Genomic DNA, 25,556 nt, shown 5'->3' with positions numbered 1-25,556 from the left:
CTTCTGACTACTCCATATAGTATTTTTCTTCTGCCTCTGCTATCTTCTTCAATTTATCTTCACCTCAGTACCGTTAGCCACCATTTTTCAGAGGTCCTAAAGGATCTTCATAGCTACTATATCGCTCCTCCGGCACTCGAAATCTCGACTGTATTTCACCCCTTTAGGTCATACCCTACTTTGTCTGCCTCCCACGATTTCGACGAGAGGCTCTTCTTCTGGGAGGACGTTGTGACTTATTGTTGTACATTTACACTCCTGGAAACTGAAATAAGAACACCGTGAATTCATTGTCCCAGGAAGGGGAAACTTTATTGACACATTCCTGGGGTCAGATACATCACATGATCACACTGACAGAACCACAGGCACATAGACACAGGCAACAGAGCATGCACAATGTCGGCACTAGTACAGTGTATATCCACCTTTCGCAGCAATGCAGGCTGCTATTCTCCCATGGAGACGATCGTAGAGATGCTGGATGTAGTCCTGTGGAACGGCTTGCCATGCCATTTCCACCTGGCGCCTCAGTTGGACCAGCGTTCGTGCTGGACGTGCAGACCGCGTGAGACGACGCTTCATTCAGTCCCAAACATGCTCAATGGGGGACAGATCCGGAGATGTTGCTGGCCAGGGTAGTTGACTTACACCTTCTAGAGCACGTTGGGTGGCACGGGATACATGCGGACGTGCATTGTCCTGTTGGAACAGCAAGTTCCCTTGCCGGTCTAGGAATGGTAGAACGATGGGTTCGATGACGGTTTGGATGTACCGTGCACTATTCAGTGTCCCCTCGACGATCACCAGTGGTGTACGGCCAGTGTAGGAGATCGCTCCCCACACCATGATGCCGGGTGTTGGCCCTGTGTGCCTCGGTCGTATGCAGTCCTGATTGTGGCGCTCACCTGCACGGCGCCAAACACGCATACGACCATCATTGTCACCAAGGCAGAAGCGACTCTCATCGCTGAAGACGACACGTCTCCATTCGTCCCTCCATTCACGCCTGTCGCGACACCACTGGAGGCGGGCTGCACGATGTTGGGGCGTGAGCGGAAGACGGCCTAACGGTGTGCGGGACCGTAGCCCAGCTTCATGGAGACGGTTGCGAATGGTCCTCGCCGATACCCCAGGAGCAACAGTGTCCCTAATTTGCTGGGAAGTGGCGGTGCGGTCCCCTACGGCACTGCGTAGGATGCTACGGTCTTGGCGTGCATCCGTGCGTCGCTGCGGTCCGGTCCCAGGTCGACGGGCACGTGCACCTTCCGCCGACCACTGGCGACAACATCGATGTACTGTGGAGACCTCACACCCCACGTGTTGAGCAATTCGGCGGTACGTCCACCCGGCCTCCCGCATGCCCACTATACGCCCTCGCTCAAAGTCCGTCAACTGCACATACGGTTCACGTCCACGCTGTCGCGGCATGCTACCAGTGTTAAAGACTGCGATGGAGCTCCGTATGCCACGGCAAACTGGCTGACACTGACGGCGGCGGTGCACAAATGCTGCGCAGCTAGCGCCATTCGACGGCCAACACCGCGGTTCCTGGTGTGTCCGCTGTGCCGTGCGTGTGATCATTGCTTGTACAGCCCTCTCGCAGTGTCCGGAGCAAGTATGGTTGGTCTGACACACCGGTGTCAATGTGTTCTTTTTTCCATTTCCAGGAGTGTATTTATAAAAGACTTCGAGGGACGTGCCTTGGAGTCGATGGCTTTGTGACCTGCATGCTTTTTTCAGATGTATAGACGATGTTTTTGTTGTTTGGCCTCACGGCAGTAAAAATTTGAACGACTTTTTAGAATATCCAACTCTGTCCATCCCAGTATTCGTTTCACGATGGAGGTAAAAAGGATGACTGTCTTCCCTTCCGTGATGTGTTGGTGATGAGGGAGGTTGATGGTACATCGGGACATGCCGTATATAGTAAGCCTACTCACAGTGAGTGGTGGCTACAGGCTTATAGTTGATTCCGCTGAAGGGATACTACGTAGCTTGGTTCAAAGGGCCCACGCCATTCCAGTCCCTGAGTTAATCCTCCTTGAGGTCATCTTCCGTCAGAATGGATGTAGTGAAAGGCAGATCAGGCATGCGTTGCGCTATCGACCAACCGTGCACTGGGCGAGTGACGATAACATCGAGTTGGCAGCAAAGTCTAAGACCTTTCTGCCATACGCTGGGAGTATCTCTAACAAGCCTGGTCTTATTTTGCCGTAATATGATGTGAAATATGTTTTCAAACTGCCATTTAAGATTAAGGTCCTCTTAGGTTCCGTTTAGGATTATCAGGATTTGCGTAAGCCAGGTGTCTGTCGTATTTCTTGCAATTGTGAGATGTCATATATTGGTCAGACTATCAGGTCCGTGGAGGACGGGTGTAGTGTAATGGTTCAAATGACTCTGAGCACTATGGGATTTAACTTCTGAGGTCATCAGTCTCGTAAAAAAAACTACTTAAACCTAACTAACCGAAGGACATCACACACATCAATTCCCGAGGCAGGATTCGAACCTGCGACCGTAGCGGTAGGGCGGTTCCAGACTGTAGCGCCTAGAACCGCTCAGCCACCCCGGCCGGCGGGGTGTAGTGAGCATAAGCGTCACACACGCTTAAACAGCGAAGCACATCGACTATTGCAGTAGGTCAGTGTAAGGAATATAACAACGTGGAAATTCTTGCAGGCACTTCTAACTATTGGGATAGTATTACTAAGGATTAGTTGAGATTAAATTAGCATGTAACCTCGTAAATAGAGATGGAGGTTTTTGCCTAAATTAGTCGAGGAATCCTCCTCTCTCTCTATTCAATTAAAAAAATAAAAGAAAAGGAAATAGAGGGACAAAATGCTAACTCACCAACTGTTTATTAATTTTCACTACCGATAACTCCTGGCGTCGGTCATCTTTGGTTGTGTGGTGGCGCTAGTGTTTACACTATGTGTGTGTGTTTGTTTTATCTTTCCAGAATTGCTTTGTAAATTGAGGTTTTGAATTCACTTGCACAGCGCCTACTTGCTACAGTTTTACCACGCAAATGAGAGGGTGGTCACGTTTCGAAATATCTGTGGCTGTCGATGAATGCATGCGGATGACCCCTGTAAATTATTTTTATACGCCGGAAGAAACTCAGGTTTCATATATGGATTAATTGCCATATAGAGCACTGTTTTCTAGCTGTTTGTCATAACCAATCTGTACAGCCAAACGAGTGTATCAAAAAGAGATGAGAGGACATTCATGAAAGTTATGATGGTTCAAATGACTCTGAGCACTATGGGACTTAAATTCTGAGGTCATCAGTCCCCTAGAACCTAGTGCTACTTAAACCTAACTAACCTAAGGACATCACACACATCCATGCCCGAGGCAAGATTCGAACCTGCGACCGTGGCGGTCGCGCGGTTCCAGACTGCAGCGCCTAGAACCGCTCGGCCACCCGGGCCGGCAAAGTTATGATAATGAGGTGCATGCAGATGAGGTGAAAAGAAATTTAGGTCATTCGCATACATTTGAGCATGATAGTACATCCATCTGAACGTGCTGAAGCTCTCCTTGCACTTCCTAACTGTATATTGTTGCCTTATGATGTAGCCTATCAACCGACTCGTTCCATAAGTAGAACTGAGCCATAAATTTCATTTCTCACCGAATCAGTTCCCTTAGAGATATTTTTGGGGTTGTATGTACAAGACTATTTTCAATTACTTTTAATACTTTTTAAATGTGTATCGTCACGTTTCATAGTGAGCAGTACGAAGTCTTTTGTTAGCTTTGCTGATTCTGGGTCCTGGGTTCGATTCCCGGCCAGGTTGGGGATTTTGCTCACTCGAGACTCTGCGCGTGTGCATGTTTGTGTTTGTGTGTCTCTGTTGTGATGATCATACTTTCATGATCATCGACGCGCAAGTCGTCGAAGCGACGTCAAATAAAGACTTGCACCAGTGGGCTGAAATCCCCAGAAGAGGACTCTTGGTGAAAAATGCCGTATTATCATTTCGTTAAGTTAATAGCTTTTCAAGTTACATATTCCCATGCTGTTAGATGCCAAATGTCTTGCGATTAAGCTTATTCTTGTTGTGTAAAGTTTCTGACGTCCTATTCAGGAATGGCTTACTTTGGCCATTAGAGTAGGGTGAGGGGTCACAGGAAGGTCAGAGGTGTTGTCAGAGTGATCTTCGGCAGCCCACCGTGATGTTCATGCCGCCGAACCAGTGGCTGTCGCTGCTGCGCCAGGCTCCGGAGGGCCGGCTGCGGTCTGCGCTGCAGCGGCTGCGCGTGGGCGTGACAGCAGGGGCGGCGCTCAAGGCGGAGGCGCACGCCTGGATCGAGGCACGCACGGGCCGGCCGCTGATACAGTGGTACGGCCAGACAGAGGCCTTCCACCTGTGCATGGCGCTCAACCGTCGCCCCCCAGTGCCACCTGGCTCCGTGGGCCGGGTCAATGACGGGGTGCAAGCCAAGGTACTGCATACTGCTACACACTGGCCGGGCGTGTGAGTCCTTAGTGTCGTTTAGCAGTACTTAGTTACTTACATATTCCATAGACCATTAACATAGTTGCCTTCGAATGGACGTGTACTTCACCTGCAGTACATCTACGTCTACATACATACTCCGCAATCCACCATACGGTGCGTGGCGGAGGGTACCTCGTACCACAACTAGCATCTTCTCTCCCTGTTCCAATCCTAAACATAACGTGGGAAAAATGACTGCCTACATGCCTCTGTACGAGCCCTAATCTCTCTTATCTTATTTTTTTGGTCTTTCCGCAAAATATAAGTTGGCTGCAGTAAAATTGTACTGCAGTCAGCCTCAAATGCTGGTTCTCTAAATTTCCTCAGTAGCGATTCACTAAAAGAACGCCTCCTTTCCTCCAGAGACTCCCGCCCGAGTTTCTGAAGCATTTCCGTAACACTCGCGTGATGATCAAACCTACCAGTAACAAATCTAGCAGCCCGCCTCTGAATTGCTTCTATGTCCTCCCTCAATCCGACCTGATAGGAATCCCAAACGCTCGAGCAGTACTCAAGAATAGGTCGTATTAGTGTTTTATAAGCGGTCTCCTTTAGAGATGAACCACATCTTCCCAAAATTCTACCAATGAACCGAAGACGACTATCCGCCTGCCCCACAACTGCCATTACATGCCCGTCCCACTTCATATCGCTCTGCAATGTTACGCCCAAATATTTAATCGACGTGACTGTGTCAAGCGCTACATTACAGTAGTATGTACCTGTACATACATCGCGTTTCAGGCACAAACGTAACAATGAAGTAAATATATTTTTATTCTGCATCACACATACTTCCAGTGACAAGATAAATAAATGTCTGATGAAGAGAAACTCTTGTCCAGAAGAAATGATTCCACATCAGATTAAAATTTCGCTTTACTGTTAGATATTTTATGTTATTGGAGAAATGATAAGACATTTATGTTCCAAAAATTGTAAATTCAACTGTTTTCAGCCATTGATAACTTCAATACAGAGAAATAAAGGCTATATTTTTCTTTACTACTGTAACTGTGAATATAATTTATCTATACGTACTACAATGAATCATTTATGACGAGTTTTAGGTGTGTAAATGCAGATGAGTGAGGTCAGTGTTTTGAACTACATCATATCAGTATTTGTCTCATTTCGAGAGTAATAATTACACCTATTAGGAGTAGTGTGTTTTCAGGTTGGTTACTACCTCAAAGTACGAATACCAAGAGTATGCCATTAACACGTATCTGCCCCTCGGCAGAAGTTGGGGCTTTGAAGTGTGGACACATGGACACAAAACTTCTAATCTTTACTGCAACGTATACATATTGAAGCATCAAAGAAGCTGGTATAACTTGTGTATTCAAATACAGAGATATATAAGCAGCGGTTGTCAACTCCTGTGTAAGACAAAGGGTGTCTGGCGCAGTTGTGAGATCGGTTACTGGTGCTACAATGGCAGGTTATCAAGATTTAAGTGAGGTTGAACGTGGTGTTACAGTGGGCGCAAGAGCGATGGGGCACAGCATCTCAGAAGCAGCGAAGAAGAGGGGATTTTCCCGTACGATCATTTCACGAGTGTACCGTGAATATCAGGAGTCTGATGAAATATCAAGTGTCTGACATCGCTGCGGCCGGAAAAAAATCCTGCAAGAACGGGACAAATGACGACTGAAGAGAGTCGATCGACGTAACAGAAGTGCAACTCTTCGACGAATTTCTGCAGATTTCAATGTTGGGCGATCAGCAACTGTCAGCGTGCGAATCTTTCAACGAAAAATCATAAGTACGGATTTCGGAGCCGAAGGCCCACGCTTGTACCGTTAATGACTGCACGACACTAGGCTTTAAGCCTCGCTGGGGCCTGTCAACACCGACATTGGACTGTTGATGACTGAAAACATGTTAGCTATTCGGAGGAGTCTCGTTTCAAATTGTATCGAGCGGATGCACGGGTATGGAGACAACCTCATGAATCCATGGGCCCTGCGTGTCGGAAGGGGACCGTTCAAACTGGTGGAGGCTCTGTAATAGTGTGGGGTGTGTGCAGTTGGAGCGATATGGGTTCCCTGATACGTCTAACTACGACTCTGAGAGGTGACACGTACATAAGCATCCCGTCTGATCACCTGCATCCATTTATGTCCATTGTGCATTCCGACGGACTTGGGCAATTCTAGCAGGACAATTCGAAACCGCAAACGTCCTTATTTCCTATTGAGTGTCTTTAGGAAACTTCTTCTGAGTTTAACAACTTCCGATGGCCACCAGACTCCCCAGACATGAACATCGTTGAGCATATCTGGGCTGCCTTGCGACATGCCGTTCAGAAAAGATCTCCACCCCCTCGTACTCTTACGGATTTGTGGATATCCCAGCAGGACTCATGGTTTCAATTCCCTCCAGCACTACCTCAGACATTAGTCGACTCCATCCCACATCGTGTTGCGGCACTCCTGCGTGCTCGTGGGGGCCCTACGCCAGTAGGCAGGTGTACCGGTTTATTTGGCTGTTCAGTATATATATCTGTGCGTGTGTGTTTTGGACTAAAATATGGAAACACAACGAGAACATTCTTTAACGTAAATGCACGAGCTAGTCAAGCCTGCTGGTTGCACTGTTCTATTTTGACCACGAACAGCATCTGCACAATGTTTTCAATACGTAGCAAGTTTCAGTCGTCGTCAGGACTATGTTTTGTATAGCTGTGAGGGCATTATCTCGGCTCTAAGTGAATTGGAATGCGGGCGGAGGTCCTCTGTATGGTGGATGCTTCTTTAACTAAGGTAACGAAAATGTTTGGCGCTGTATCGAAGACTTATACTCCGTAAAGAGATAGCGTAAAGCCATCATCTGATATGTCACAATGCGGACGAAAGCGCGTGTTGAGTGATCGTGACGGATGGTCATTGAAGAGGATTGTGAAGAGGAATAAGACTGGTGAACTGGAATTCGCCCGCATCTCGTGGTCGTGCGGTAGCGTTCTCGCTTCCCACGCCCGGGTTCCCGGGTTCGGTTCCCGGCGGGGTCAGGGATTTTCTCTGCCTCGTGATGGCTGGGTGTTGTGTGCTGTCCTTAGGTTAGTTAGGTTTAAGTAGTTCTAAGTTCTAGGGGACTGATGACCATAGATGTTAAGTCCCATAGTGCTCAGAGCCATTTGAATTTTTGAACTGGAATTCAAAAACTACACATCAGTGACGCAAATGGCCATAACAGGGAAAGGTGGCGCAGAAGTCGTAAAGCGTGGACTATGGAGCGATGGAAGAAAGTCATTTCGCCGGATGTATCTTGTTTCACACTGTTTACATCACAATAGTGAAACATGGGCAGGATTTGGTGATGATTTGGGCAGTGACATCGTGGTAATCCGTGGACCTCATGCTTATTCTCCAAAGTCACATTGCTACCAAATGTGATGATCAGGTCCATAACAAAACTACAGCGTTTGTTTCTCAACGATGATGCTTTGTTTCAAGAAAACAGCGCAGTTGCTCACACAGCTGGCACCTTCCAGGATTGGTTTTATGGTTCAAAATGGTTCAAATGGGTCTGAGCACTACGGGACTTAACAGCTGAGGTCATCAGTCCCCTAGAACTTAGAACTACTTAAACCTAACTAACATAAGGACATCACACACATCCATGCCCGAGGCAGGATTCGAACCTGCGACCATAGCGGTCGCGCGGTTCCAGACTGAAGTGCCTAGAACCGCACGACACCGGCCGGCACCCAGCCAGGAACAGAACCAGCGCCCCTTCGGTTAGGAATCCGCCACGCTGACCGCGCGGATCCGAGGCGGACCTCCAATTAGCTTTCTTTCCGTATGTCACTGGACATAGTGCACGTCAGTGCAAAAGTCGTCGATAATGCTCTGTGCGTCTTGTTTCGATTCGCTTACGGTACCTTTTGTTGACAACAGTAATGCCGTATTTGAATCGTTGTTCTCATATTTGCATTCAGTACTGCTCTGTTCAGTGTAGGGTTTTGTTTTCCGGCAGTGCTATTCGTGCGTTAACAGTACAATGGACAGATTTACTAATGAAGAGTTGGCCGATATCCACCTCGTGTATGGACCCATTGAACACAATGGAAGAGCGGCACAGCGACGCGAAGTTGAGCTATTCCACAGTGACGGCGGACACGTGAGCTGTACATAGTCCCCTTCGAGAAACGAAATCGTGTGTTTTATGCTGTACGTTTCGGCAAGTAAATACTACAGACCTTTTCCCATAAACAAGTATAGGTGGGTTAACAAAATGACTAATAATGATTACATTATTACTCTGTAAAGTGCCGCAATATTCCTTGTGATCCTGATACGAAAATATTCAGAAGGTATCCCTGAACAACCTCTGAAAGTTTTTTCGGCGAAGTTTTGGTCCTTAGTTCCTTAAATCCGGTAAGTAGGTAAGACAGTGTAAACGAGTAGCTAAAGTTAGATGTTGTGGTTGTTGCTGAAGGAGTTTGGCACAAAGAACAGGACTTCGATTCAACTCAATACAGCGTTACCAGCATAAAATTAAACAGGAGTGATGCTGGAACGGTTGTAATAAAAGAGAAGAAAATAGGAATACGGGAAAGCTACTATGAACAGCACAGTGAACACATCATAATAGTCAAGATTGATACCAAGTCAACAACGAAGTTTACGTGCATAATAGCTCCAGAGGTGGTGAAGGGATTGAAAGAATTTAGTCCAAGATAAGAGAAATTGTTGAGATTGTTACGGGAGACAAAGTTAATTTATGATGGGGCAGTAGACTTCGATAGCAGGTAAAGGAAAAGAAGGAAAAATAGTAGGGCAACATGGAATGGAGGAGAAGAATGACAGGGAAAGACATTTAGTTCAAAAATCTTGAACGAAGGTTGTATATATATGTATATGGCAGGCACGTGGAGAAATAGGAAGGTTTCAAATAACTTACATAATAGCCAGCATTCGTACCTGTTCCTGGAAATCTATTACCGTTTACAATCTGGTTGTGAAATCCTAGTACAATCAGTCCGAAGAAGTCTCAGCTCGTTCACATTATCTCATTTCTAAATCTATACTCTCACCTGTAGCTGAGTCCGCGCGCCAGTGTTCCACGATAACAATAACTGCTCACAGGAGTCGCACAGATTCGCATTTGGTTTCGTAATTTCTGCTCGATACGAAATACTCCCGAATTCACGTCTTCTCGCTGATCTTCATCTACAGGGTGTTTCAAAAATGACCGGTATATTTGAAACGGCAATAAAAACTAAACGAGCAGCGATAGAAATACACCGTTTGTTGCAATATGCTTGGGACAACAGTACATTTTCAGGCAGACAAACTTTCGAAATTACAGTAGTTACAATTTTCAACAACAGATGGCGCTGCGGTCTGGGAAACTCTATAGTACGATATTTTCCACATATCCACCATGCGTAGCAATAATATGGCGTAGTCTCTGAATGAAATTACCCGAAACCTTTGACAACGTGTCTGGCGGAATGGCTTCACATGCAGATGAGATGTACTGCTTCAGCTGTTCAATTGTTTCTGGATTCTGGCGGTACACCTGGTCTTTCAAGTGTCCCCACAGAAAGAAGTCACAGGGGTTCATGTCTGGCGAATAGGGAGGCCAATCCACGCCGCCTCCTGTATGTTTCGGATAGCCCAAAGCAATCACACGATCATCGAAATATTCATTCAGGAAATTAAAGACGTCGGCCGTGCGATGTGGCCGGGCACCATCTTGCATAAACCACGAGGTGTTCGCAGTGTCGTCTAAGGCAGTTTGTACCGCCACAGATTCACGAAGAATGTCCAGATAGCGTGATGCAGTAATCGTTTCGGATCTGAAAAATGGGCCAATGATTCCTTTGGAAGAAATGGCGGCCCAGACCAGTACTTTTTGAGGATGCAGGGATGATGGGACTGCAACATGGGGCTTCTCGGTTCCCCATATGCGCCAGTTCTGTTTATTGACGAAGCCGTCCAGGTAAAAAAAGCTTCGTCAGTAAACCAAATGCTGCCCACATGCATATCGCCGTCATCAATCCTGTGCACTATATCGTTAGCGAATGTCTCTCGTGCAGCAATGGTAGCGGCGCTGAGGGGATGCCGCGTTTGAATTTTGTATGGATAGAGGTGTAAACTCCGGCGCATGAGACGATACGTGGACGTTGGCGTCATTTGGACCGCAGCTGCAACACGGCGAACGGAAACCCGAGGCCGCTGTTGGATCACCTGCTGCACTAGCTGCGCGTTGCCCTCTGTGGTTGCCGTACGCGGTCGCCCTACCTTTCCAGCACGTTCATCCGTCACGTTCCCAGTCCGTTGAAATTTTTCAAACAGATCCTTTATTGTATCGCTTTTCGGTCCTTTGGTTACATTAAACCTCCGTTGAAAACTTCGTCTTGTTGCAACAACACTGTGTTCTAGGCGGTGGAATTCCAACACCAGAAAAATCCTCTGTTCTAAGGAATAAACCATGTTGTCTACAGCACACTTGCACGTTGTGAACAGCACACGCTTACAGCAGAAAGACGACGTACAGAATGGCGCACCCACAGACTGCGTTGTCTTCTATATCTTTCACATCACTTGCAGCGCCATCTGTTGTTGAAAATTGTAACTACTGTAAGTTCGAAAGTTTGTCCGCCTGAAAATGTACTGTTGTCCCAAGCATATTGCAACAAACGGTGTATTTCTATCGCTGCTCGTTTAGTTTTTATTGCCGTTTCAAATATACCGGTCAATTTTGAAACACCCTGTATAAATTAAATAGATCCCTCAGTGCAGCTAGTAAACGCTCTCCACTTTAATTTCACATATCCATCACTCGCGACTCTTTCATTAGATATTCACTCGATCGACTCAAACCTAGTACTTACTTCGGGCACTCTCTACTAGTAGCATTGTTGGCGTGCATCGACAATACTCTGTCCGCCGGAAAAGGCGCGAAGGTACAGAAAATTCTGATAGGTAAGGCTCACTTGGTAATACGTGCTGATACTCATAGGCAGGATATCGATAACGGTGGTTTCAAATCCATACCCTCAATTGTTCTGAAAAATGCAGATGTTGAGAACAAGCGAAAAATCGAAACGTTATGTAATTTAAAATCTGAAAATATGAAAGTATGAAAATCATTTGGTACAAAACTATAATGCAAGTCAATTACGAAGCACAAGTATCACAAGAACTGTATAAATGACAAGCATATAAAATGCATTACACTCTGTAACACCTAATAGTTATGTAATACTACACTAGGCAAATAATGAAAAGTCTCTCTTTTGTATGTACGTTTACTGAAGAATTTTAATCATTCTTCTTATTCCTCTTTCGTTCTTCCTTGGCAAGGGTCTGTGTCCTTCACTACGACTCAATGTGCCTCGAGGTTGTCACTCGCTTCTTTTCCTTGAACGGCCTCTACTTCTTTCACAAGCTGGTGATATATTTCTTTCGATTTTCAGAATCTTTCATTTATCAAATTTGCTTATGTGTTCGTTAAATTCATACTTTCTCTTCTGTCTTTTTCGCTGTCTCCCCTGCAATCCTCTGAAGAATTTTCGTGTTCTTGCTTTTGAAAAGTCTTCTAGTTTTTAATGGTTCAGGTCTTAGTTTTGTATGTCATAACTCGTCTCATTATTGTTTTGTATATTCTTGTCTTTGTATATTTTTTTAGACGTTTGTTTTACCAAATTGAATCGTTTAATCACCCTGTCACTATATTAGCATTTGCTACTTGTTCTCCAACCTTCTTTTCGACATTTCACTGGTGGAAAATTCAATGCCAAGATATTTAAATGTAATTACCTGCTGAAAACTTTTTCCATCCACTTCCAGTTCGAATCTAATTGGTTACACAGATGTCGTCAGAAATATGATTTTTTGAATCTGTATGATGATATTTAGGTTTTTGGCTGCCTTATATGTAAATTTTTCTGCATGTTACCTTCGTTGTTTTCTAGCAGAACTATATTGTCATGTTAACAAACGATTTTTATTCCTTCATCCAAAATTCTATAATCACTATCAGCCAATACCTGATCACCTCTTCCATGACTAAGTCAAAAAGTTGCGGGCTCAGACAGTCGCCTTGGCTAACAACACTGTAAACCAATAAAACAAAGATAAGCTGGTGTGTTGTAAACGGAGTTCTCTACAGCCTAAGAATGAATACTCCATCTGTCTGTCACCTACAAGATATGAAACCACGCTACTCCTCTGCAAGGGTTGTAATGGCTTTTACTTCATTTCTTATTATTATTGTTATGAGTTTAAGAGCTGAAATGAGTAGATTTATCAGCATGCACTTGGACTATCTTTCTTATCTCCTTTCTTTTGCATGAGAATAATGATACTATTTCTACATTCATTTGGAATTTTTATACAGATTGAGAGCTTGTTATTTAATTTGGTTAACTTTGCTGCTAGTGGATGCCATACTTTAATAATTCATTGGGAATCCTATCTTTCTCTGGAGAGTTACTATTTTTAGTAGACTTATGGCTTCTGCTAACTCTGCATGTGAAGCAGTTACATCATCGTTTACTTGTATGCTGGTCTCCGAAACCTTCCTGTTCTCGAGTAGTGTTTTACTTTTAAGAAACTCTGTTAAATATTCAACCAATGATGCCTCATTTATGTCATTCACTTCCAAAATTAATTTAACTCTTTCCTCTGTATTGATATTATTCTACAAATTTGTTTCTGCATCCCACAGAACTCAAGTTATGTATTTTTAGAAAATATTTTCCAGTGTTCCTTCTCAAAATGATTCACTAGTGAATTTGTCTCATTATGAAGTCTTTTGAACTCTTCATAAGATTTTTGTGGTTTGAGTAATTCGTAGTTCAAACAGGCGCACCTCTTTTATATATTTCTTGAACTTCTTTGTGAAACCATGGTCTTCTGTTTGTTTTTCTGTTATGCTGTATAACTAGTGATCTGCTGCTTCGAAATGTCCTGATTTTCTTCCAACGTTATCCTCTTCAATGTTGATCTCTTTTATTTTTTTTGCTTATCGTTTATGATATAAAATCTTTGTAAATTATTTCCATAGCAACTCTAACATTGAGTCGCTATGACTGAAAATTGATGTCATTATATGTAGCAGTGTGATCTCTTGTGGATTTACGAGCTCTTGAATTCTGGAAAGCATTCTTATAACGCCTCTTGTGGTCACAGAGGATATTATTTATTCTCAGTTCGTTACTTGACCAAAAGCTGTTGATAATCTAACCATTATCATTTAGAAAGTCATCATTAAATCGCTGTTTAACTCCTGTAATGAAATTATTTGCAATTCGAGCATTGAAATGCCCCATTATCACTGTAAGTTCGTTTGAAAGAATCTGACTGATAACTTCTTGTCATTGTTCATAGAAGGCTTCTCTTTCCGTTCTAGGTCTACATTCCTCTGGTCTATACATAGAGATAATGTTCAATTTCTGATGAGCCATTTTTACTTTAGTCAGAGATGTATTGGCACTTTTCACAAAATTTTTGTATTTCTTGTGGATACGTATCCCTTCTGCTGCGTTTAGCTCTTGTCTCCTTCTCGGCTCCACTGTATATGAGTAGGTACTGATGATATTCCTCCTCCGCTTTGCCTATCTTTTTTATCCATGCGTTTCACTGAAGATAGCTGTCTTTCTATGTGTTCTGGACTCAGTGCATGGTCTTAGTGTTAGTGTAGGATCTGTGTATCCGTAAAGTTTGCGACTGCTCTAACTGCAGGTATTGGACTTAGAGACTGGGAAGTGTCTCGGTCCAGGAGTCGATGGCGAGCTGTTCTTCAAAGGATGGGCCATCATGGAGGAGTTCGTGGACAAAGAGGGTTGGATCCACACCGGAGACGTGGGGCACTACGACGCTGATGGCAACTTTTACGTCGTCGACAGAGTAAAGGAACTCGTCAAATACCGTGGTGTTCACGTGAGTTCTTAAAGTTAAGTCATTATTCTTGGGAATAAAACTCGTTCCTAGTCTCTGCTGTGGACATTACATTTAATCATTGTGAATTGTACCTGCACTAGTATTCTTCCTTACTACTTATAAAATTGTCCTCCCACCACCGGTCTCTACTTCGGCGTAAAATCGTATTCAGAACTTAGGTATAAACTTCACGTCGTCTACGGAATTTTCATAATTCTGAGACAATTTCTGTTAGCATAAATGCCATAAATTTTTTTAGAAAGCTTTTAAAATAATATTTTCCAGTTTTCAAAATATCAGTGATTGCTACACTCTGAATGCCATGTTACGAGGGCTATTCGGAAAGCAAGGAACGATAGGTCACGAAATGGAAAGCACAGTGAAAATCAAAACTGTTTTATTTGCAACAATTAGCTACAACTTCCAGCTACTTATCTCCATAGTCGCCGATCCGAATTGGACGTTTGTCTTAGCGTTGTACCAACTTCCCAATACCCTCGTTATAGAAAGCAGCAGCCAGTGCTTTCCACCGATTCTGTACGCTGGCCTACAGCTCATTGTCTGTGCCAAAATGTTGTCTTCATAGCCAGCGGTTCATGTGAGCAGAGATGAAACTCAGAGGGAGACAATTAGGGGCTGTACTGTGGGTAATCAAACAGTTCCAACTGAAAACGATGCAGGAGCATCTTCATTGGCCCTGCAGAATGCGGCTGAGGATTGTCTTGAAGAAGAAAACGTACGACAGTTATGTAATGTTGGCTTCATAGCTTCAGGAAAAATTTCTCACCAGGCCCTCGTAATTGGCGGGAGACGCTATTGTTCTAGGTATCTGTATGTGCTCCCTGTGTGCTCATAAACTAAAAAGAATGGCGTAACGCGATCCATGAGCATACTAGAGACACTGCCCAACACACTGTGGTTTCCACTTCGCGACCGATCGTTCCTTCCTTTCCGAATAACCCTCGTATTAGTGATCAAAGTGAATACAAGAGAGCTGAGTCTAGCCTTCGACGTGTGATACTGCAATCTGTAGTTCAGCTGCATCCAGCATTGAAATCTCTCCTTCACAAGTACAACGAAATTCGCTATTAACGTTTTAGATCGCTGATAATCGCAGTAGTTTGGAAAAAAAATGTGAAATGTAATATATGGCAGGATTTTCTTTTGGTCTGAAAAATAAATTCCGGTTTCACTCAGCTTTTATCTAGAGAAAAGGGCGATCGCTTATTCATTACGAATCACACTTCATCTTCCACTGCATCGTTTTTCTTCTACAACACTCTTTGTACAAATGCACCTTTAAATGACGAATTTTCTCGTGTAAAACTAGCACACCGGATACACAGGGTTGTGGTTGTTAATTGTTTTCTTTTTGTTTTGAGCAATCTTCCCACAGAAGCGTCATATAAGTTACTGCCTGATGTTTCTGTATGATTGTAACTCCACACTAAGTGGACTGCGTCTTTCAGTATAAACTGTGTTGAGTCCAGACATCCACACTTAAGCATCTGCCCTCCTGGCCCGGGAGAAAATAGGCATTATGGCTTGCCACTTGTACTTGGAGATACAACCAACATAAAGACCTACTACTCCTAGTAGCCACAGTTACTAGTCTACAAATGAAGTAAATACTGATGTAACATTGTTCAGTACACGGTTGTATGTCACGAATAAAAATATCTACATTTGTACCCGTCACACTCTGTGTAACTAATGATTACCGTTCTCTGCTATGACTTTTTGTGTCTCTCTCATGAACAGAACTACTAATAAGTCCAACAAACGCCATTAAATGTTTCTCCACACACTAGTATCCTTAACCTCTCTTTTCTTCTGGTTTTTCTGAATTAACGGTGGTATGAATTTCTCTAAGCGTTGTATTTAAATAAAAATATAAATTTAAAACATTTACAAGAACAAGTAAAATTTGCGTGTTTCAGAAAACATTACGATTCCAAAATCCCAGGTGTTATGCCGGATGCCAACAGTTAGAATACCCGAAAAAATTTCAAAATCATCATAAGACAGGAACGCATAAAATATCACATAAATAACGGTAATTTAAAATTATATGAATGAATGAAATCTCGAAAAAAATTTCCGTCTAAATCGCGTTATGCTTCTGCTACAAAAGAGGAGTGATGTTCCTATAATGACAACACTCTGTTTCGTAAATATTTGAGACCTACGTTTGATATCTTACCGTAATCGACATTATCTGCTACCAAAATATTTGTGAACATGAAGTCCGCCACTCAGAAGAATGCGGGAGGCATGCAGGAGGTAGCGAGCAGGAGGTAAACTGTGCACTGGAGCAGAATAGTACATATATTTATAAAAGCATTTTCACGTATTCTACTATGTCAAAACTGTAGCTGGGACTGCCATGACGATGTTCTAGCGACGTAAGCACAGCAGCCCACCTCTTTGTATTTATGGTACTCCAAAAACAATATTGTTGTAATTCTTTATTTGTGTGTATATGGTACCACTTTCTGTTGCATAAATGCGTTTCGTAATCTTCGTCTGCTGACAAAGTACAACTTCCACACGTAGACTAACTCTTGAATAGGACGGTGGCGCGACACAGCGTTGGTGCTTAAAGCAGCGCAGAGGTTACGAGTTAAATAGCCTAACTTCAAGGCAAATAAAGCTTCCGGAAATGTGGTCGGCTAACTATGGTAAGCAGAAAGTCAGAATAAATAATGGTAACTTCTCGAGCTTACCCTTTATGCTTTTCATGAGTTTCTTTACGTCGATGGTATCTTTCCTTTCTTATTCCTGTTGCACTCCTTTGCCACATATAGCCATTGTACTCGAAGGTTAGAAAATTTAAGGGTTACAAAATTTAAAACTAACTCCCTGTGGATGGCATACCCCCCAATTGATTTGGTATTTAATACCTTGTTTACTTAGCTAGTAGCCTTCACTGTCACGAACAGAAAGTTTTCAATTACATAGCCTCTTGTTAGGTTTCAGTTGCCCAGCAAATCCTTCTAAGGCTTCGTTAAGGTAGAAATTCTTCAATTTTTCAAACGAACCTGTCACACGTTTGATAGCAACGAGGAAGTTATTTACCTTAGAATGTGGTCTGTTACTAGCCCTGCTGTCTCTTATGTTGACGGAGTCTCAGGTGATTAGACACTTCGAGATATCTTTGGTATTTGGGTGTCAACACTGTCCAGCAGACCACACCCACTACTGAAACTGTTTGAAATTGATGTAATCTTCGCGGACGTCCCACGAAGAGCTAGAGAAATAAGGGTCAACGCAGACAGAGCTCATCTTGCCCGGGTAATGATTATTCAGCTGAAGTGCGAGAGACTGTTCCGCCTCAACTGCCATTCATCTCATTAGTACGCAGCACACCTTGATACTGAGTTTTTGTTTGTCCAGAGCTTACAGTCAGACAGTAGTGGAGGTGATTACGAGAACCCAGCACAAGACACCTGGATTCACCAAACCTGTACCCAGACAACACAGGCTGCGCTTCCTGAGGCTCTTGCCATTTGGCACAATCTAGGAGCGACGTGCGGTGGCACAAACGTGGCGAACATTATCTCCAAAAGTAGTATTTCCTCGTTCTCCACCTCAACCTCGAAGCAATGTCTGTAACTGCATGCTATATGTATTTTGCGATGGTGTGCAGAGGAGTGAATGTTTCGGCAGGTATCGCCTTCAGAGCTGGAGGCGTGGCTGCTGGGACACCCGCAGGTGTCTGAGGCAGTGGTGGTGGGCCTGCCGCACGACGAGGACCAGGAGCATCCAGCAGCCTTCGTCGTACTGGCCCAGGGCGCTACCGTCACTACTGACGAACTGAGGCAGCTGGTAAAAGGTGAGGCGAGGAGAGGTGGATGACTCACAACAAGGACTTAGCATTTACTGCCTTAAAATTAGTAATAACGATCGATATATAAAATGGAGCTCACCACGTCTTTCATGCGACGTCCGTTACAAACGAAATGATTTGTACCCTTTAAACATTCTTCATTCTCCGTTAGATGTCGATCGTTTTTTGTCCTTCGGTGGGCAAAAGAGAAGAAAAAGGAAACATAATAGTCGACATAGTTTACGCACTTATCGCATGCACTTCGGAAAGAAATTAATGTCACACTAGTCCCTTGCCTTAATGTCTGTGCTTATATAACCGCATCAGAGTCGTGCTGCGTTATATGTACGCTGCAGCAACGCGCGTAAATTAAAACATTTTGATCGCCCCTGTTCAGAAGTATTGCGCCACTGCATATTTGCAAATGTTTGGGTCTGTGTCTATGGAGAGGGAGGGAGCGAACGGCAGGCTTAGGTTCAACGACTGCAGAGAACGAAACAAGAAGCCTCATTAAATTTTAAAAATAATAATTTTGCTTTGAAATAAACAGAAAAAATAACAAAATAGAAGCAGTCTCTTCAAAAATGCAACGCTTTGCTCGACTGTGAAATAAAAATCATTTGCTAGGTAGCGCTCAGAACCTCCATCCTGTGCATTGTAATGTGTTTCGTTGTTCCTTTGTATGATGTTCACAAGGTGATTGAAACCTGTTGGTAAATACTGTGCTAGTCTTTGACTCTTGATATCATCCAATCTGTGAGAAGAGTTTCTGATGGTGCAGTGCAGGTCTCTAGTGGTTCCATCCATAATCAAACAGGTTCGCGTTAGCAGATATCACGGGCAGTTCAGTTGATTCCTTGCTCCTGGACGGTCAGTGTGCTCGTGCTTTATGATTTTAGCAGTGGAGAGAAGGTGGGATGATTCTTAACCTATAATGCACAGTCCTTAATTACGCTGGAGAATGATGAGGGGCATCGGACATGATACCAGCGCAAAACGTGACTGCCCCACCTCTGAGCTGAATCTGTGCATTGATTCTTGGCCACCTCCACACTCTTATACGAAAACATCAGACATCACGCAAATCAGTGCACTCCTCGGTGAAGAAAATCCATCGAAAATGATCCAGGTTCTATTCCAGCCGTTCCCTTGTCCGCTTTGAGCAACAGGGGACAGGGAAATTTGTACCGATTTTCGTAACTGACGCACAGATGCTAAACTGAACGTGTGGAGGCGGTTGTCCACTGTTCGGACCGACAGAGCTCTCCCGTTTGCGCAGATCTGTTCCATTCTCCTCAGCATCCTTCCATGGCTGCTGGTGTTACTGACAGAGAACGACCTCGACGAAACGTCTCGTGTGTTGTTTCACGATTGAACGATCGAGCGGTGTCTTTGTGGTGTACGCCAGTTCATTGGGCAACTTCCAAAACTGACAGCTCTTCTTGTGTGCTCGTTTAAAGTTGAGACGGTGACAGACTGACACTATACACAAGCCGCATTCCCCCTTTAACGAGTGGGAAAATTGTGCGCTCTGCTGAACTGGTGGTGGCTTACTTTTACTTCCATTGTAAAGATGACTGCACGATTTCCTCTTGTGAAAACACTGTTGAGAACGAGGTTTCTGATCAATTAAACACAGTGTCTATTAATGTTCCAGTTCATTACCTTTCATAGAAGATCCAAATAAAGCAAGGTGGTGTGTTTATGACTGTGGGATAATACTGTCTCGGTATTCATCTGCAGCAGATGGTATCAAGACAGAAGGAAAAGCACTTTTATATTTACATACATATTCCTGATGCCACTGTAGAGCCCGTAGTGGATAATACATTACCTCAGTGTTAGGGAATTGCGGCCGTGTCCTATTCGCATATTCAGCGAGGGAAAAACTACTATCTATATGATACGTTGCACCTGGTGGCAGTTCGTATTTACATATCATCAGGAACTAGCATTGGTAGGAGACACACTCTCTGAGTGTATAATAATTATTTCGTGTGGCTCAATGGCCGCGTCGAGTCTTTCAATTTTACATTTCAGCGACTTCACCTTACCCAGTTATCCTACCAGGAAAGGAGACCTACAGTTTAACGTGGAGTCCGAACCATGCGTCGTTTCTGGCGAATTCCCATGTAGTTGTGAGATGAAGGGTATGTTAAAACACAGACTGAAAAATCTATTTTCCGACAGGGATTCAACCCCGCGTCCTCTCGGTTTCCAAAAACGTCCTCTACTGTATGTTTTATTCGTACCATCACCAGTGTGCTATGATACGACTCATAGTACCGAGAGGAAGGTAAATGAAAGCCAGTCCCTAATGGCTACCAAATGTTCCCGCTGCGAAATTATTGATGGATTGTTGATGCGTTGTGTTCTCGTACCATAGCAATGCCTTCCTCGCAGGTAATTCAATTCTAACAAAAAAGGGTTCGTGGTTCAACTTTTCCTGTCACGGATAGTCCATCTGGGAGACAGGTTACGGAAGTCGCTCAAGAGAAAATTTGAGAAGTGTTGTCGGTACCTGGGGTTGTGTGCAATCGCATAGTGTCGATCGTTTGAATAGTGCCAAAAATCGCGGACTGTCAGCTCATTGTCACCGAACAAGGGTTGGACGGCGTGGCTGTATATCCACGTCGTTGTTTTCTCTCGGAAATCACACTTCATCCGGGAAGAGGAGCGATTTTGCAGTTATCCGGTAGGGACCACGAGTGTGTGGAAAGCCAACATCTTGCGCACGAAATGCCAAATATCCTTCGCCGATCCGCAGACAATGGGATGGTCATCCGTATCCTTCGCAGGTAACACACTGTGGAGCGTCTGCGAGGTGAATTTGCTGTAGGCGAGACTGACACACCTACTTTCCGTTAATCATTATGTGTCAAACGTCGTTCACCGCCAGCCACATAAAACACCACTCTATATGGGTTATTTCCTTTCTGTCACGTTCGGCGCCCTGTTCTGTTGCATACTGGTGTACATTGCACATGCCGGTGTTAAGCATGTAGAAAATAGCAAGGTGCGTATGTAACAATTCAAGGAAGAATTGGTCAATGTAGAATAATGGCGCTGGCATGTCCGATGACAGCATCATTGGAGCGAGAGAGATTCTCATTAATGCATCCAGCAACAAGCTTGTAAGACATATCGGATGACGTGGCCACATTTTCACGCTAGAGCCTACAAAATGGGCCTTCTCTCTGCTCTGAACATCAAAAAGGTGCAAGAACCCTCTGACCCTTGGGAAGGTGAGGTGCTCGAGGCAGATATTAAACAGCATTCCCATACTAATAGGGAGTCCCATAGCGGAGAGCATGCGGCAGGCCAGAAATGTCGTGATTTGAAGCGTCTACGCCACACAGGGAATGCGCGACGTCAAATCAACGTTGGCATAGCACGTCCGTTGCAGGATGTTTCGTGTCCTAACACAGTTATCGGTTAGCGCTGCTTTGACCTGTTTTAATAGACGCCTGTAGTTGATGGCTATCGAGCGCTGCAGATAAGTGTACCATGTCACTTACTCGAAGGGGGGTGACGCACCCATCGGGCAGTCCCTTACCCCACAGACAGAGCATGCAATTTCTGGACGTTAAAATTACTGCCCAACTGCTAGGCCACCTCCATGTGAATGTGATATGTTTCTCGTGCGTGGGAGAAAATCACCCGCCTTATCTAACAGTCAGAGGGAGACAATGCAGAAAACTGATGGTTACGGGTAGAATTGAAGTAGATGAGACGTTAGTATCCGAGAAGAAAAATCTAAACTTCTGTACCATTACTAAGTCAATACTCGTAATACCTCTCGCATCTGTGCTGGGCTGGTATGTAGTGGTAAAATGCGTAACTAGAACTGAAAGCTCTTAGAGTCGAATACTTTTCGAATTATGGAGATTTTCCAGTCTTCCGTTAACCTAGCCTTCAGTTCTCAAAACATGAAAATTCGCCATGAACGACACCTGCTTCAGATTTCACGTCACAAATTGTAGCCGCCTTACCTAGTACGATTAACGGCGTCGGTTAGAGGCAAAAGTCACTGAAGTATCGTCTAATTGGAGAACTGCTCCAGGCTATTGTCCACACGAAATTAATGTTACACTGCTCTCATTTACCAGGCATCAGTAATTTTTTCCTGGTTGTTTGTGAGCTCTTCATTCTGCACACTGATATGATGCAGCTATCCATACCGGTCTGTCCCTTGCAAGCTTCTTGATCGCTGCATAACAACCACAACTTAATTCATCATCCATTAGCATCTACTTACTGTAGTCAAGTGCTGGTCTACATTATCATTCCTCCTCCCTCCCCCACCCCCTTCACCCCACCTTCCTACTATTATTCTATTAAAGCTCCTAGGCGCCTAAGGATGTATTGTATCAACAGATACTTCCTTTTAATGAAGTCTGACCATGTATTTCTATTTTACCAAAATATTTTTCCCCAGATATTTGTTAGTTATTCGATATAATCGCCAAGATTCTTGTGTGACAGACATTTCAGAAGCTAGCCCGCACCCAGGATAGGACAGGTAGTTTAAATTGTGGAAAGGCGCCAAAATAAGTTGTATGTTCGAGTGTAACTGACAGCCCCTTATTTTGGCGGCTTTCCACAATTACCGGTTGAAAGCCACTTTAATTTAAAAACGGCTGAAGGCCGATAACTTAAAACGCAAGCATAATCGTAAATTTAAAAGGCAAGCCTTATCTTAAAACAGTTCTTTTTTAGGCTGAAGCCCAAAGAATCTGAGATTTTCAGAGCAAACAATTTGAATTCAAAATCTGCTGAAAGCCCAACAATTCAGGCTAAACAACATTAATTAAAAAAAACAGGGCCTTACGTAAAACAGTTCTTAATTAGGTAAAACTCAACCAAAACAGAAATTTAAAAGGCAAAGCCTTATCTTAAAACAGTTCTTTAGTTAAGCTGAAGGCTCAAAGAATCAGAAACTTCAACTAACACTTAAAATTCAGCAACATTTAGATCTTTAAAATGCCAAAGATCTTACGTGAAACAGTTCTTTAAATTAGGCTGAAGGCCTAAAGAATTTTACGCCTTAAGGGCAAAACAATATTAATTTAAAGAAATCGGCTGGGAGCCATACAAGTACAAACAACAAGAACAAATGAAAAAAGGCAGTACACCCAAGGGCGTTCAGGTGTTCGAGAGTCGACGTGGAATTCAAACACTAACGCTCGCTTGGGTGGGACAGGCAGTCGGGACAACGATTCAAGATCCGACGACAACCCAACCGACCGACAGTCAACGGACCCACCGACAATATAACTTCCACTTCACCCGTCCAGTGCACAACAGCAAGTTCAAGGGAACAACGAAGAAGATATTGATTGGCGCCCACAACCAATCATACATGGAGCTGTCAAACTACACACCGTGCTGGACAGCAACAACACGATGAGGAAACAACACTGCCTGAAATTTACGTCAACGATTAGGACAGGTAACCGGAACTTTAACGGCCACAAGTCAGTAGATTCCACTGGTGCGCTGCAATTCAAATAACCAAATGCAGTGAAACTCCACCAGAGGGTGGCTAGAATTTTCCAACTTGAAAACCACTTTGTTGCTGCGGGAATATCCCAACAGCCGCCCGGAGTGGCCGAGCGGTTGTAGGCGCTACAGTCTGGAGCCGCGCAACCGCTAAGGTCGCAGATTCGAATCCTGCTTCGGGCATGGATGTGTGTGATGTCCTAGGTTAGTTAGGTTTAAATAGTTCTAAGTTCTTGGGGACTTATGACTCAGAAGTTATGTCCCATAGTTCTCAGAGCCATTTGAGCCACTTTTGAATATCCCAACAGCCGACAACGAACTCCAAACGACACAGTATGGTCTTGACTTGCTGGTAGATTAAATCAAAACTCAACTTTCATGTCCAGGATCGGTGAGCCACGGACCTCGTAGCAATGGGGACAGCCCCACACACTCCGACACCGCGTAGAGACAGCTAGCGGCCCCCGGCCAAACTACGTCCCGGGGAGAATTCCTCGCTGCTCCACGCCAACCGACCGACTGGTCGCACACCGCCCAGCCGGAAACTATAAGCGCCAGGTCAAAGATAGTTCAAGCTGCGAGTATTCATACACACCTCTGCTGCCACCCGCGGCAGGAAAGGATAACAGCATAATCGCGATAACCGCGGGAGACCAAACACAGAATCGTAACGAAGGTTTAATCCAGCGCATACCATGAGCCAGCCACGGCTTAGTGTTGTTTCTGCCGCCTCCTCACATCGTCGAGAAGTGAAGGCTATGTCAAAATGAAGGCTGAAAAATCTATCGACCAATCGACATTCGATCCCTCGACTTCTCGGTTTCCAGATGCTCGGTGCAGCGCTAGACTATCAGGTCTGACACGTATGAGAGGCGGTCAATATTTACTGCAACGCATCTGTATCTGAAAGCAAGGTTGGTCTCCTTCAAGATTCCAACATACCGTGTTATTCTCCACTCTTTTTGCCACAAAAGACTATTTTTCAGGGGGACTGATGACCTTAGCTGTTTAGTCCCCCTTCAACATCCCAACAACCACCACCACCACTATTTTTCAACATAACCTCGGTTCACTACGACGGCCTTATGCCACTTTACTCGGAGGGCCTGTATTCCCGCATGTCACTATCACTGGTCGATGTCGAAGCCAACGTCTTGTTGCATCAGTAATCTCCCTATCATCCATGTGCTGCTTCCTGAAGAGCACATCCTTCATTCGGCCAAATAGACGGAAGGCTCGAGAACCGACGTGTAAGGTGGATGAGAAAGAGCAGTCCAAAGAAGCTGTGTGAGCAATTCTCAGGTGCGCAGACTTGTACGAGCCCTTGCGCTGGCATGGAGAGAGAGAAGTTCTTTTGTGTCTTTGTGACGACGAACACACTGAAGTCATTTCATCATATTTGTTGTGGGTAGCACAATACTCTTCATCGTTGCGTAACGAGAGAGCTTATGAAACTGAGTAATCCAACCAGAGTCTCAGAAGACCGTCGTTATAACGAACTGTTCAGTTCCGACTTTGAACTTTCTGCGGAGGGCAGGCAATATGGTGTCAATCCATGGATTAGCGTTTTGTTTCCCGCTCGCCATTATGAACTCGTGTTTTATCTCATGTGCAGATGTTCGATAAAAGATTGCACGCTCAGTCTCGTAACGCGCAACCAATTCCTTCGATACCGTTTATAGTCTTCTGTTAGGCGGTGAGGAACACAGCGGTCTCACACCATTGAGTACCCCAATTAGTGCACGAATAGGTCAGCACTACAAAGACATCCAGTTGACCAGCGAAGTACCGGCCGGGGTGGCCGAG

General features: G+C 44.3%; 1 protein-coding gene across 1 annotated transcript in view; it reads left to right on the top strand.

Moving 5' to 3' along the window:
* Positions 1-4,194: 4,194 nt before the first annotated feature.
* LOC126225576 (luciferin 4-monooxygenase-like) overlaps positions 4,195-25,556 on the top strand; it is a 40,793-nt gene continuing 19,431 nt past the window's right edge. Inside the window, exons 1-3 of the mRNA XM_049942213.1 lie at positions 4,195-4,464; positions 14,222-14,419; positions 18,089-18,254. Of these exons, the coding sequence (XP_049798170.1) occupies positions 4,195-4,464; positions 14,222-14,419; positions 18,089-18,254 (634 nt within the window). The remainder of the gene's footprint in view (positions 4,465-14,221; positions 14,420-18,088; positions 18,255-25,556) is intronic.

The sequence above is a fragment of the Schistocerca nitens genome, chromosome 1, assembly GCF_023898315.1.
Source record: "Schistocerca nitens isolate TAMUIC-IGC-003100 chromosome 1, iqSchNite1.1, whole genome shotgun sequence".
NCBI lineage: Eukaryota > Metazoa > Arthropoda > Insecta > Orthoptera > Acrididae > Schistocerca > Schistocerca nitens.
Note: the sequence above shows the minus strand (reverse complement) of the source record. Positions and strands in the feature narration are given on the sequence as shown.